The 15,317-nt window shown below is 37.1% G+C and overlaps 1 protein-coding gene and 1 non-coding gene across 26 annotated transcripts in view; both read left to right on the top strand.

The window, feature by feature from the left end:
- LOC102119531 (ankyrin repeat domain-containing protein 18A) overlaps positions 1 to 15,317 on the top strand; it is an 81,849-nt gene that overhangs the window by 6,896 nt on the left and 59,636 nt on the right. For 6 of the 25 annotated variants that reach the window (XR_012424931.1, XR_012424929.1, XM_045372927.3 and 3 more), the window contains exons 4-9: positions 3,116 to 3,222; positions 3,996 to 4,133; positions 6,807 to 6,874; positions 10,029 to 10,163; positions 11,113 to 11,166; positions 13,129 to 13,202. Coding sequence is in view for 20 of the 25 variants with exons in the window: in XM_045372927.3 (XP_045228862.2) it covers positions 3,116 to 3,222; positions 3,996 to 4,133; positions 6,807 to 6,874; positions 10,029 to 10,163; positions 11,113 to 11,166; positions 13,129 to 13,202 (576 nt within the window). In the remaining 5 variants the exon portion in view is untranslated. The remainder of the gene's footprint in view (positions 1 to 3,115; positions 3,223 to 3,995; positions 4,134 to 6,806; positions 6,875 to 10,028; positions 10,164 to 11,112; positions 11,167 to 13,128; positions 13,203 to 15,317) is intronic. The other 19 variants (XM_074017942.1, XM_074017933.1, XM_074017941.1 and 16 more) reach the window with 14 other exon arrangements.
- Positions 5,500 to 5,602, top strand: LOC123569243 (U6 spliceosomal RNA). Its single transcript, XR_006692890.2, has one exon. It is a non-coding gene; the product is annotated as a U6 spliceosomal RNA (small nuclear RNA).

The following is a 15,317-nucleotide window of genomic DNA, read 5'->3' as shown; positions in this document are numbered from 1 at the left end:
GTGCCCGCCACCATACCCGGCTAATTTTTTGTATTTTTAGTAGAGTCAGGGTTTTACCATGTTAGCCAGGATGGTCTGGATCTCCTGACCTCGTGATCCGCCTGCCCCTTAGAATTTATAGTCTAATTTTTTTATCTTACACGAATAGGCTGTACATTGCCAGGAAGAGGCTTGTGCAATTATTCTCCTGTAACATGGCGCCAATCCAAAAATCTTGTCTCTTACAACAAGAGCAAAAACAAATACCTCAGCATTCAAATACACTCCTGATGAAGAAGCACAGAATAGATAAGTGCAGTATATAAATTCCCATATCTCAAAGACATAAGAAATCTCTAAAAGAGTTGGCATTTGATAGGTGCTACTTTCTTCAAAGGTCTCCTTTCCAATAACATTAGCCTGACTTATCTGTCTTTCTCTACGTTTGTGACTGGGAAGTGAAAGGAAATATCATTGGCAACAGCTCTCAGCTTACAGAATAACACTCTTTCCTTCCCACCATGAATCATTCACTGCCATTCAGAGAGTCTTCAGCAATTTGCTTGTGGGTAATCTTTCAATAAGTAGAGGCTGACCCTTTCACAATTTCATGTTCCTCTGTCACCATTCTAGTGATTATGTGTCAACAAATGTTCATTACAAGTGAGATTTTCTCAATTAGGTTAGTAGCAAATCCTGAACCTTTTTTTTTTTCAGTTGAAGTTGTGTTAGGGACTATCTCAGTGTGTCTGTTAAGTTTATAGAGCTTTGGCATAATCAGGATGTCAGTTTTAAACACTGAAATCCTTGAAGTCAGTAAGAATACAATAGAAATTCTTTTAATAATTTAGTTTCCGCAGTCCTATGAACTAATTATCTATTTGGTTAACAATCTGGGAAAATGATATACACATAGATTGCAAATGAATAAATGTTGGGAAAATTCTTGAGGTGGGTATTATGAGTCTTAACAGCAATTTTTATTATGTATATTTCAGGGCCTGAGTTTTTTTATTAAACATATGATACTAGAGAAGGAAAAAGTTCCACATGCAAATACTTAGTTTATACACAATTTAGTAACACATTCATAGCAAATATAAAAACACAAGGGTTATAGTCTACATGTGGCACATAGATTTGTTCTTTGCCTTTTTAAATTGAGTCAACATGTAAAATTTAGTAGACTCATGCAGAAATCTGGACCTCAGGCTTAAGAATCAAATCTAGTGTCCCCTGAACTGCATCAGTGCTTAGTCTGCTGTGCAGAGGTTGCCCTGTGTAGGAGGCACATATTCTCCAGTTTGCTACTGTGCCCACCTGAGTACTTCACTTACTTAGGTAACCTCCTTCATCCTTACAAGTATTTGAGTTTACAACTCCTTTTTTATAGTATATTTTCATAAAGATATCAAGTTTTTCAAGACAGCATATATTGGTTCATAATATATAGTCTATAGTTTATATAAATCCCTCAATTATAGAGTTGGATTTTAGAATTCAGAAGTTTAACTCTTTTTTTATATCTATACCACAAATAGTTATCTTCTCATAAGAATGCCTAGAAGCCTTTTTTAGGTTATGCCTGCTGAGAAGTGGATAGATTATGAATATTGCAGACATTATATCTTTATTCTCAGCAATGTCCCTTAAAAATGCAAGTGACGACTGGGCATGGTGGCTCACACCTGTAATCCCAGCACTTTGGGAGGCCGAGGCAGGCAGATCACGAGGTCAGGAGATCCAGACCATCCTGGCTAACGTGGTGAAACCCTGTCTCTACTAAAAATACAAAAAATTAGCTGGCAACTATAGTCCCAGCTACTTGGGAGGCTGAGGCAGGAGAATGGCGTGAACCCAGGAGGCAGAGCTTGCATTGAGGGGAGATCATGCCACCACTGCACTGCAGCCTGAGCAACAGGGTGAGACTCTGTCCCAAAACAAACAACAAAAAAGCAAGTAACTTACTGGCTTTTGTTATGCTAGAAATAAGCCCTATACATGAGTATTAGAACTTTTATTGAGAAGCCATTGTATTTTTATTTCTGATTTATATTTTGCCTAAAGTAAAAAAATAATGTTAAATAGCAATTTAAATGGAAACCAATACAAATGGATTTAAAAAGTAAAGTTGCATTAGCATCCCAGGATTATCATTATAATTGAGAATAAAATTTCTTACTGAGCTTTGCTTTTTAATATTTATTTTCAAAAATTTTTAACTGGTCTGTATTACACAGAACATACTGAACTTTCTAAGTTAAGATAAAAATCTATCCTCTTGTATTAGGAAAAATCCCATGCACTATTTAATAGTAAGGAAAATAAGTGCATTTGAAGCCAATCTCTCTTAATTCAGAGCTCATTTCTTTAGTAGCCCCTTTGCATCAGGAGTGCCTGACACTGACATCCTGACACCATTGATGCAAGTGAATCAAGCAAGTTTGTACCACCCAGAGGAAACCTACACTTGTATTGCAAAGCTCTGACAACTGTGTCCCTGAAACTCTAGTTCCTAAAGTGTTAATGTTTGCCACAAAAAGTATTGTCAAATTGAGATTAGGCAAAGTTCAAGGGATTTCTAGATTTTTGGCCATGTAATACAGTTTTGTAATACTTCTCAAATGCAGATGATCATGGAACCTTTTCGTTGGGGTACAGTTCTTCTGGTAAAACAAATATTCTTTGAAATGTAGTTTAAGAAACACTGCTCTAGAGATAATTTAAATCATTAATTTATTTTAAAAACTTAAAGCATTTGCTACTATGTCTTAGGTTTTAGGGTTATAGAGAAAAAAGATACAGCCCTTGCCCTCAAGAAGCTCTTGGTTTCAGTGGGAAACAATGAAATAATTACAATATACTGTGCTAAATGCTGAGATAGAAGCAAGGATTTTTGGGACTGGTAAATAAAGTGAGTTTTGGAGATGACCAAAGTTAACGTGGGGAGGCAGAGGAGGGGTGTTTGCAAGGCAGTGTGTGGGAAAGCACAGAGGAGTGAAAAGGAAGGGACTGCTTTGCATTTACTTTCTTTCTATATTGTAAGTTTAAGTTCATAGCATCTTATAGAAGATTTTTAGTTCAGTTGAGAAATATGTAATTTTGTGAATTATAAATTGTTTTTGCTTTCTTACAGGAGGGAAACACTCCACTTTTGTTTGCTATAAATTCTAGGAGACAGCAAATGGTGGAATTTTTATTGAAGAACCAGGCAAATATACATGCCGTTGACAATTTCAGAAGGTGCAATAGTTTTTGTGTTTTTTTGTTGTTTTTTGTTTATTTCCTAAAAACCTGAGTGTTCTGGAGTGGTAACTCAAGTGAGAAATGTTAATAAGATTCACTTATAATTATTGACATATAGTAAAAAATAATACAAATAATCAGTTAGGTAGAAAAGCAGTTATTTGGACTGAGCAACATCAAAAACAGTATATAGTAGGATTCATCTTTTCTTATAGACTGTTATTTGTAATCTGATGTTTTTGGTCCTGTAATCATAATAACTAAAGGGGTTTTGTATTTTCTTAATTTTATAAAGCATAGACTTTAACTTTCAGTTTACAACAACTACTATCACTATTATTGTTGTTGTTGCTGTTGTTTTCAGCCTGCAGATAGCTCTTACATGTTTGATCCCTAGCTGACTTTGAATTACAATATATCAGACTAGGAAAGCAATGGGGAAATCTTCATCTAAATCTTTGCCTACTTTAGATAAGTGACCTTAGCACAGTTTCTTCGCCATCAAAGGATTATAAATTAAGAGCTTGTATTATGTCATATCCCAGTGGGACAAGAAGCTTCCTTGTTGTCCCTGCCTTCTAGCCTTGGTGGTAATTTACCAAGATGAACACTTGAGCACCCAAGATGCTTATACACATAAGCTAGTACATGTAAATGGTTATTATGTCTATCCTGAGAGGCAAGATATGAAATCGGTAAAGTGTATCCAATTTGCTAATTAAATATCTTTATTAAAGTTCTTGAGTGCTGTTATTTCTTTGTTATTTTAGAACAGCCCTCATGCTTGCTGTGCAGCATAGCTCATCAAGTATCGTCAGCCTCCTCCTTCAGCAAAATATAAATATCTTTTCTCAAGACATGTTTGGCCAAACTGCTGAGGATTATGCTGTTTGTTGTGATTTGAGAAGGTATATGCTTATATTAGGTTAATACTACATTAAGGTTTAAAATAATTACAAATATTGCATCTTATACATTAGGTGAGAGTTCATAGTTTGGTTGAAGTAGTTTGGAATGGCAACAAGTTAGTCCACTTTTTAGCCAGAAATCAAACAGAAAGCTAGACTAGTTAGAAGTAGCAATGAGTGCAAGATTCTTTCAGAATCTTTGAAGACCTTTATCCCTAGGGATCTCAGTGTTGTTCATTTCATTCCAAGTATTACCCTTGTATGTGAGACATAAATAATGTCACATCTTTTACTTTCTTTTTTTCTTTCTTCTTTCTTCTTTTTTTTAAACAAAGTCTCACTATGTTGCCCATGTTCCTGAGCTCAAGTGATTCTCCTGCCTTGGTCTCGCAAAGGCCACCATGGCTGGCCTGACTTTCCAAATTAGTTGTTGGGTCTTGAAATGTCCAGTTTAGCAGAAAATCTTGTATTTATTCCCTGGGGCTATCTCTTATGCCTTCCTGCTTTGGATTTTTCAAAAAGCTAAGGGGTTCCCTAAGTCCAAGGAAGACAATCTTGCTTTACAAGTCAGAAGAAGGGGGGAAAAGGCCGTTCTAGTCATTCTGTTGTTTCCATTGATTCACTTCCTGTATTGCTGCCATTGTAACTGGTCCTGCAATCTGGTAATGATTGACTTTTGCCACCAGTATGCCCTTACTGATTCAGATCCCTCTCTCTTCATGGTGACTCATACACAGTGTCCACAGCTACAGTGTTTTTTAGTTCATGTACATAGATAGGCTCAGCCATTGTTCCCAGCACCCTGCTCTGGCAGAAAGGCCTCCTAGCTTTACCCACACACGTAGTGAGTAAATTGACCTTCTCCCTAATACTAAAAACCTTATTTGTAGCCCACGTCTTAGCTTGGCCTAGCCTATACCTTCATGGTATGTTATCCTTTGAGACCAATGTCCATCTTTTCTCTAGCAAATATTAGTTGGATTGTACTCAACAGTCAGGGATGTTCAAATAACATTGCAGGAAGAGAGCAGAGGTCCCTTTGCCTTTTGTTGTCACATCTGTACCTTGAGCCTTTTTTCTGTCCCGTGTAGCCTTTTGTTAGATAGCAGAATGTTCCACATTATCCTTCAATAGAGTAATGAGCACCAACTTGGAGTTGGCCCCTCAAGTAATGTGTTTCCATAATAATGAAAACCTGTCAGGCTCTTTGCATCTCCACCTCAAATTTTTAAAATATTTTAAAATTCTACCTCACAGGAAGTCATTCAACAGAATTCTCTGTATCTAAAGTAGGTAATTTAGATTTAACAGAGCTAAGCCTCATCCATGACTTTTGAGTATCCGTGTATAAAACAGGGCTTTATACTTGTTTCAGCAGCACATATTCTAAAATTGGATCATTACAGAACAGATAAGCATGCCTGCTGCCTAAGGATGGCACACAAATTCAGAAAGCATTCCACATGTTGCATGGTCCCCAGAAGGTCATTTGACTCTTTGTTAACTAGCTTCAAGGAAATAATGTGAGTCAAACCAAAACAGGAGTCACCCAATATGGAAATTGTTATTATGATCATTATAGAAGTATTCATGTAAGGTGATCTGTGAAATGAGAACAGAGCTGAGTGGCATAAGGGATGTTACATGCAAATATGTTGTTAGTACATGACTTGGAAATGAAGAAACATCAACTTGCATCTCTTTCATGGAACTGAAAAACAATACAAGAAAGGCTTTGTCTTGTGTGTCAGTCGGAGAAGAAACATCAACTTGCATCTCTTTCATGGAACTGAAAAACAATACAAGAAAGGCTTTGTCTTGTGTGTCAGTCGGAGAGGACCCAGAAGATGCAGCCTCTGACACAGACCTGCTGGCTCTGAGTTTGAGGAGGTAGAGAAGGAATGGTAGTTGTCCCAGCCAGGTTTTGACATCTATTAGTTTTCTGCCCTTGGTGTGATTGATGAGCTCAGTAATAGGGGACAATTAGGTTATATGTTTTAATGAGACAATAATATATTTATATATAAATTTAGTTATAAGTTATGAGCTAGCTAAAATGCTCTGAACTATAAGCCACAATGAATAGAACTAATAACCAAAATTAGCACTTAATAATATTCTCTGAAAACTGTGACATTCAAATATTAGAACCTATGAAAAAACACCCATCAGGTTTTATTTGAGATTCCAAAATTGTTCCAGCAATGCAGCTCAAGAATAAATTTTTCCATTGCTTTACTATTTCTCTGAACATTTAAACATTTTACCTCATTACATCCTCCTAACAACCTAGTGAAGTCAAGTAGTAAAATCTTTGTTTTTTAGAAGAAGCCGTGGAGCCTAAGAGAAGCAACTGGTCTGAAAACAAAATACCTATTGGTCACAGAGCGAGGACTTACTCTGAGTGCAGGACGGTTTCCAGGCTGTTAAGCTAATTAGAATTAACTTACTGAGCTATGTTTTTCTCAGTTTATGAGTACTTCCTGTTTTTCTTCTTTAATTAGAAGCTTAATAAGTTTATACAGCTTAAAATTTTAAAGTGTATTGGACATTAGAGTTCTGATATTAGCTCTGATATTGTCTGAAATGCTTTAAGAATTTAATATGTTTGGTAAATATTTTTCATATCACTATTAAAATACTAATTTTATTTATTACATTTATTATGCATAGCATTCAACAACAAATTTTGGAACATAAAAATAAGATACTTAAAAATCATCTTCGAAATGACAATCAAGGTAAGACTTCTGATAGTAAATTTCTCATTTCTCTTGGTGGTCTTACTGATTTTAAAAAGCAAAATTACAGGCCAGGCGTGGTGGCTCAAACATGTAATCCCAGCTCTTTGGGAGGCCAAGGCGGGTGGATCACCTGAGGTCAGGATTTTGAGACCAGCCTGGCTAACATGGTGAAACCCCATCTCTACTAAAAATACGAAAATTAGCTGGGCATGGTGGCGGGCGCCTGTAATCCCAGCTACTTGGGAGGCTGAGGCAGGAGAATCACTTGAACCCAGGAAGTGGAGGTTGCAGTGAGCTGAGATGGCACCACTGCACTCTAGCCTGGATGAAAGAGCGAGACTCTATCTCCGAAAAAAACCAAAAAAAGTAAGATTACGTATTTTTAATCATAAAAGAGCAGTTTAAAATATGTATATTTATGTATAAATTAATTTTTTAAATTTAATTTCTTTAGTTTAGAATTCAGTTATTTAAGAAGTTAGTTCTCAATCTCAAACAGTATTCTCTGAAAAAAATTCGTTTATGATCCCTGAAATTCTACATTATATTTTTGTGTTAATATAAATAAGAAATTAGATTTTTAAGTTAACATGTTGCATTTTCCTCTATAATTACATTGTTACAAATTGCACTTGTTATGCAAATGGATCTTCTATTTAACTTTTATAGTAAATGGTTTATATTTAGTAAATAAATGTTAATTACAGTTGATTCTTGAATGTTGTGGGAGTTAGGGACTCTGATCCCTGTGCAGTTGAAAATCTGAGTATAACTTTGACTCCTTCCAAACATAACTACTAATAGCCTACCATTGACTGGAAACTTTACTGATAACATAAACAGTCGATGAACACATAGTTGGTATGTGTTGCATTATTATATACTATGCTTTTAGAATAAAATAAGCTAGAGAAATGAAGCTGTTACAAAGAAAATCATAGAAAAGAAAAAAACATACCTACTATTCATAAACATAAGTGAATCCTCCCAAAGGTCTTCATCTTCATCATCTTCAGGTTGATTAGGCTGAGGAGGAAGAAAATGGTTGGTTTTGCTGTCTCTTGGTTGCAGAAGCAGAAGAAAAATCTGCATATAAGTAGACCCCTGCAGTTCAAACTCTTATTGTTCAGGGTCAAGTGTATTACACAGGAATCTGTGTCACTAAGAAAGTAACTGTCTTTAGAACTGGGAATTCAACAATCCCTTTCTGATACCATAAACAAATGGCAATAAGAACCATAAAACTGAGCCATTGTGCACCCATACAAATAGGAGATTATTTCTGAAGATACCTACTGAATGCAGAAGACAGAAAAGTAATCCCTTCCCGAGAAGCAGAAATTATGTTACATATTCTTATACAAACAAGGTCTACTTTTAATTTATTCACCATAAGTTGGAACCTCATGAGATATATTCACTTCTTAGAACAAGCTGTGTTTTTTTATATGCTGGATAATTATAATAATAGTAATTTTGTTGGGACAAGATAATCTGTTACCAGGCTGGGCGTGGTGGCTCATGCATGTAATCCCAGCACTTGGGAGGCCAAGGAAGGCAGATCACTTGAGGTCAGGAGTTTGAGACCAGCCTGGCCAACATGGTGAAACCCTATCTCTACTAAAAGTACAAAAAGTAACCAGGCATGGGGGTGGGCACCCATATTCCCAACTACTTGGGACGCTGAGGCAGGAGAATTGTTTGAACCTTGGAGGTGGAGATTGCAGTGAGCTGAGAACGTGCCACTGCACTCCAGCCTGGGTGACTGAGCAAGATTCCATCTCAAAAAACAAAAAAAAAACTCTGGTAACCATTAGGCAAGAGATGATCATAATAAATATTCCAATAACCAAACTCTAGGCTCAAAAAATTTTTTTAAATTATAATAAAATTATAAAAATGGTTCACAATAACAAAAGTATAACACCTAATGTGTTGTACAGTCTGAACTGTATAAAGACACCGTTAATTTAGTATATATTTATCAAACCACTTCTATAAGTTAGGTTTGGCAAATGCACGAGACAAAGATGGAATTGACGTAGTTTTTGTCTTTAAGGTGCTCATAATAGAATATTAGAATATAGATAACTATTTAATTTTTGTGTTTTTTAACAGACTTTTTAAGAAAAATATTTTAATTCATATACTTGTCCACTTAAAAAATAACTATCATTTATCTTTTATAGACTAAGCATTTTTCCAATGTTAAAAAATACATTTAAAAAATACAGTTAGGAGATTGTTATTACCACTGTTATTTATTTACCACCTTAAATAGTGCTTACTGTGTGTCCAATGTCACCTGGGAGCTTATAGTTATTATTTATTATATATGTATCATGTTCAGTACGTGCCAAGCACGTTTATGTTTGTGGTAATGAATGCAAGCTTCTAAAATGTGGGTAGGATTTAGGGTAAGTGTGCAGAGTGGGTGGAACTTTGCCAGGTAAGGAGGCAGAGGGATGATGCTTGGCAGAAGGAGTATCTAACAAGCTTGCATGTTTGACAGAAGCAGCAGCCACGAGGAATGAAAGTTTTAAAACACGAGGAGCAAGTTCAAAAGATAGGACACCTGAGTGAACTTTGTAGAGTTTATGAGCAGTTCAAATTTACTAGTGCAAAAAAATACATATGGAGAGCTTGGTAATGAGGTGAAAACAGCTCACAGTTATTATTTATTACGTATTTATCGTGTTCAGTGTGTGTCAGTGAAGGCAGGCTTAGGAGAGAGTTTGTTGTTGGTTTACCTGTGTCTAGAAACAAGTCCAGTAAAAGACTTTTAATAGTATAGAACTGAGTAGATCTTATCCTGTAGGCCAGGGGAAACTTCTGAGGTAGAATGCTTTTGGCTGCAGATACTAGAGGACATAACAGTGGCCAAACCATAAGAACCAGGCTTGTTTTGGTTGTCCGGTGATATTATTGGATCCCACATGTTCCTCTTTCAGCTATGCTGTTGACAGTGTCTTGTTCATGTCTCCTTTCATGGTTGGCTACTTAGCAACAGCTCCAAACATCATGTTCTCACAAGACAGTATCTAAAGGCTGGAAGGGCTGCTTTTCTTCACATGTGTCTTTTAAATTGGGAGAAAACTCAGAACCTTGCAGGGGACTTTTTGTAATTTTTTTTTTTTGGGGGGGGATGTAGTCTCTCTCTGTCGCCAGTCTGGAGTCCAGTGGCACGATCTCGGCTCACTGCAGCCTCTGCCTCCCGGGTTCAAGCAATTCTCCTGCCTCAGCCTCCCGAGGAGCTGGGACAACAGGCACATGCGACCAAGCCCAGGTAATTTTTCTATGTTTAGTAGAGACGGGGTTTCACCTTGTTGTCCAGGATGGTCTCGGTCTCTTGACCTTGTGATCCGCCTGTCTCGGCCACCCAAAGTGCTGGGGTTACAGGCATGAGCCACCGTGCTCAGCCCTTTTTGTAAAATTTTATTAGCTGGGTCACACCACATACTCATTCCTAAACCAGGCACTGAGAAAGCAAATGTGGTTATGTGATTAGCTTTGAATAATCACTTACCTTTTGAAGCTGGAGAGGAGTATTGAGATAATAAATATCCAAATAGATTTGTGATTCTCCAGCAAGAAACAACAAGGAACTGCTCTTGGTTAGGGAGCCAGCAGTGTTTGCTCTAGAAATTCATTGGAAAATTGTGAGCAGGGGAGGCATTAGATTCAATTTGAGAATTAGGGCATTCTGTTCAGGGTATAAAGCAGGGATTGGCAAACTTTTTCTGTAAAGGGCCAAATAGGAAATATTTTAGGCCATGTGGTCTCTCTTTCTCTCTCTCTCTCTCTTTCAAGAACGATTTAAGCAGCTGAAGGCCATGTGATCTCTGTCGTAGCTACTCAACCCTGCCATTGTAGTGTGAAAGCAGTCATAGGCAGCATGTCAGTGAATAGGCATGACTGTACTCTCATAAAACTTTACTGAGAAAAAACTTATGGTAGGCAGGATTTGGCGTGTGGTCTGCAGTGTGCTGACCCATTTTGTAGAGGGTAGATGGAGGATAGGTGTCACCTGGGAGCATATAGTTATTATTTACTAGAAATTTATTATGTTCATTAGATGCCATGCACTTTTAAATTTGTGGTGATGACTGCAAGCTTCTAAAAAAATGGGTAGGATTTAGGGGAAGCATGCAGAGTGAGTGAAACTTTGCCAGGTAAGGAGGCAGAGGGATGATGTTTTCTAGAAGGAATAGCTAACAAGCTTGCATGTTTGGCAGAAACAGCAGCTGTGAAGCCTGCAAATTTGAAAAAAGGAAAAGAAGTTGCAAAAGGTAAGACACTTGAGTGTCTCTGCTCTTAACCATGTGAAGAGACGGGGAGACAAGGGAAGCTTCAGCCGTAGTTAATGCTGTAGTTTCCTTGTCACAAATCCATGGAGTCCATGAGTCTATTACAAGGTTTTCACCCATCCATTATAAAATAAAACGGTGGAGCTCCAGTTTATTCATTTGAAAATATTGGTGTTGCCAGGGATGGTGGCTCCTGCCTGTGATCTTGGCAGTGTTGGAGGCTGAGATAGAAGCATCCCTTGAGGCTAGGAGGTCCAGCAGCCTGGGCAACATTGCCAAATCTTGTGTCTATTTTTTAAAAATCTGTAGTTGGGTGTGGTGTTCTGCCCCTGTGATCTCAGTTACTTGGGAGGCTAAAGCAGGAAAATTACTTGAGCCTAGAAGTTTGATCCTGCAGTTAGTTATGATAGCAACCTTACACTGTAGCCTAGGTGGCAGAGTGAGACCCCATCTCTAAGAAAAATCAAGTCAAATAGGATAAGATACAATAAAGTAAAATGTTGGTCTTTTTCTTGGAATTATGCGTTTCTAATTTGTTTTGCTTTTTTTATAAATTTAAGAAACAACAGTAATAGTTGGTTTATATAAGGCTTTCAGAAACTGGCTTCTGCCCAAATCTCCATCTGCAGCCCTTTCTCTGTCTGCCTCTTTTTCTGGCATTACTGAGCTGCTGGTGATGCCCCCGTCACCGTCCCTCTCATGTAGACAAATACGTACACTCTGGGAGACTTCTCTCCCTCTCTTGCCACTGCCTGGCATGTACTATCTTTCCTGCCCTCTGCCTCTTTTAATCTGGTGAACCTCACTGTCTAAGTCTCAGCCCATGCATGATCTCTAGAAAAACCATCCCTGACAGCTTTTATTCTCATTCTTTAAACCCCAGTGCCTACCACTTAGCAGGAACTCAATTAAACATTTAGTAAAATAAAGACCTTATACAAAGATGATTGCTACAGTCTAGCAACAAAGGGGATAGACGTGCAAAAACATGATGCGCAGTTCAGATGGTGAAGTGACACTAGAAAAATGGACACTAGAAAAATGGACTAAGGGAGCCCCAAGGACGGAGAGCCTGTGTATGTGGAGAATGATAGCCAGATTCAAGGAGGACTTCACATAGCATTTTGAGCCTTTTTTCCTTTTTTCTTTTTCTGTTTTTGGAAACAAGTTCTTACTGTGTCATCTGTGTATGAGTGCAGTGGCATGATCGAGACTCACTGCAAACTGAAACTCCTGGGCTTAAGGGATCCTCTTGCCTCAACCTCTTGAGTAGCTGGGACTACAGGCACACACCACCATACCTGGCAAATTTTCTGTAGAGTCAGGATTTCACTATGGTCTCCAGACTGGCCTTAAACTCCTGGCTTTAAGCAGTTATCCCACCTGGACCTTCCAAAGTGATGGGATTACAGGCGTGAGCTACTGTGCCCAGCCTACATTCTGAGTCTTACAACACAAAAATACATTTATCAGAATAGTAGAGGAAAACATTTCAGATGTAAAAAACAGGGTGTACATTATAAAGGTGTAACAGTAACAAAAATTTTGCAAATTATTAGTAAATAACAACTTAGCATGTTGTTTAAAAGATACTATTATGAAGTAGAGAATGGTAAAGTGTTACTTTATGTTTTCACTGTATTTTTAAATTTTGTTTTGTTTCCAGCAGTTTTGTTTATTTACATTGGGTGGAATAATTTGTGGGTGACCCTGAGACTTTTGCATGTCTTGAACCTGCTGATATCTAGTGTCTCCCCAAGTGGTTTGTTAAAGTTTTAGGTAATTAGAAGTGCTTCTTAAAAATGTAAATATTCCAATAAACATTTAGCTTCATTTAAACTCTCAATTTATAAAATAAAAGTATGTTATTTTGTATCCATTTTAATAAAGATTATAGTCTTTATTCTAAGTCATTCATTTTAACTGAACATATGGATTTGTCAGCAGAACACAACTTAAAAGTGGCTTCAGAGGAAAAGCAAGAAAGGCTTGAAAGAAGTGGAAATAAACAGCCACAGGTATATAGCAATTTAAATTTCTGGTTTACTATTGGTTTGTTTGTTTGTTTTTCTTTAATACCATAGCATAGTCCAAATGAAGTGACCTTATAGGCTATCCTTTTAGAATCCAACAGATCGTAATTTCATATTGAATTTTAAAACATTTTAGCCAGTTATAAAATTTAAAATATTCTTACAGTCTGTAGTAACTCATAGCTATCTGTACCCTTGGAATTGAGGCCAGAAATTTCCAGAAGTCGCTTTGCTCTTTTATTTTTATAACCTTCTTCATGATAAAGAAGGTAACATCAGAAATGGAGTTGTATTACTAAGCAAGAGAAATTATGAACAATTGGACAGTGATGGCCCCTGAGTTCACCTCATGTTAAAGGAGTGGTTCCCAGTGGTTCGAACTTTGCAGTTTTATGTTGCTGGTCACCAGTGCTGAGGTTAAAGACTTCGTCTGTTTTTTGGTTTCTGGTTGCCTTTGGTGTCTATGTTCAGGGAGAGGATGGGGTCATAAAATCAGCCCAACTGCCTATTGAGAGAATCATGCCTTCCAGAAAGGGACTTTGGTGTCAGAGTACAAACAATAACTTTCTTGTTTTAACATAAATAGAAAATGCTATTAAAATTTTTTAACCCACTGTCACTAGTGGAGCTTAGAATATATTAGACCTGGATATAAGCAGATAACTTTCTAGATAACACTGTCATATTACAGTACAATATTTGAAGTAGAATCTAAAAATTTTCTTGTCTTTCTGATTGGTATTCATTTTGGCTTCTAATAATTTAGCATTTGCCAACTCTTTAGTTAATCCTCAGAGATATTAATTCACTGTAGGGGTTCACTATTTAGGGTATGCTGAGGTAAAAATCCTTTGAAGAGAGAAAGCCTATAGAATACTACATATCATCTATGAACCCATTTCTGTCAGATTTAATTCATAATGAATTAAGTTTACTCCAAACAAACAGAGTTAAGCTTCCTGACTCATGTTTTTCTCCTATATTAAGCCAAGGCAAATTATTTTTTACTTCTTAGTTATAATCCAGTAACTTAGGGGTAGTAAAACATAGATTAAGTTTCACAGTTCAATTTTAATTATTTTCTATTTTTTCTTTGTTCATACTTAATTGAGACTAGAGTTAATTTTTAAACATGCACCCTGTCAGAAAAGACATCTGAGAAACAAAAGACGCAAATTAATTTTCACTTTTGCACCTGCAAAAAAAAAAAAAAAGTCTCAAGAACCAGAACTGGGTAAAAATTGTAATAAAGACGATACATCTGTATATTCAGGACTTCCTTTAAAATTCATTACAAAGACTCACACCTGTAATGCCAGCACTTTGGGAGGCCTAGGCGGGCGGATCACCTGAGGTTGAGAGTTTGAGACCAGCCTGACCAACGTGGAGAAACCCCGTCTCTACTAAAAATACAAAATTAGCCAGATGTGGTGGCACATGCCTGCAATCCCAGCTACTCGGGAGGCTGAGGCAGGAGAATCGCTTGAACCTGGGAGGCAGAGGTTGTGTTGAGCCAAGATCATGCCATTGCACTCCAGCCTGGGCAACAAGAGTGAAAGTCCATCCCAAAAAAAAAATTCATTACAAAAAAGTTCAACTGAAGATTGTTGAAAGTTTTGAAAAATCCAAAATTACTGTTTGTCCAGAGGAAGAGCTCTTACGTTGTAAACCTAAAGAGGGACAAAGTTAAAGGGAGTGCCCCGTAATCTGATGAATCATATCCCTGATAATATCCCTGAGGAAGCAGATACACCTGGAGTGTCTTAACTCTGTAGTATTCCAGGCATTGCCTGAACAGAACGAGCCCATCTCACTCAGGTCTTGTCATTGCATTTACACTCGGAGTCCCTCAAACACACTTGCCAGTCGTCTTCTAAGCTTTATTCAAATGAAAATAAATCAGACTGTAAAAATTGTAACAAACCAGACATGTCGCCATTTCTCACAGAGATGAAGAAGAAAGAGAATTGTTGTAATGATACAGAAGTTGAAAAATTAAGGAACCCAGTAGTTATGGCTGAAATGAAAGAAGACTAAGAGTTTGATATTCAAATGACAAGAAAATACAACCCAAAATACCACAGATTGGAAATTAGACAT

This window comes from Macaca fascicularis, chromosome 15 (genome assembly GCF_037993035.2).
Source record: "Macaca fascicularis isolate 582-1 chromosome 15, T2T-MFA8v1.1".
In the NCBI taxonomy this organism is placed as follows: Eukaryota; Metazoa; Chordata; class Mammalia; order Primates; family Cercopithecidae; genus Macaca; species Macaca fascicularis.
Note: the sequence above shows the minus strand (reverse complement) of the source record. Positions and strands in the feature narration are given on the sequence as shown.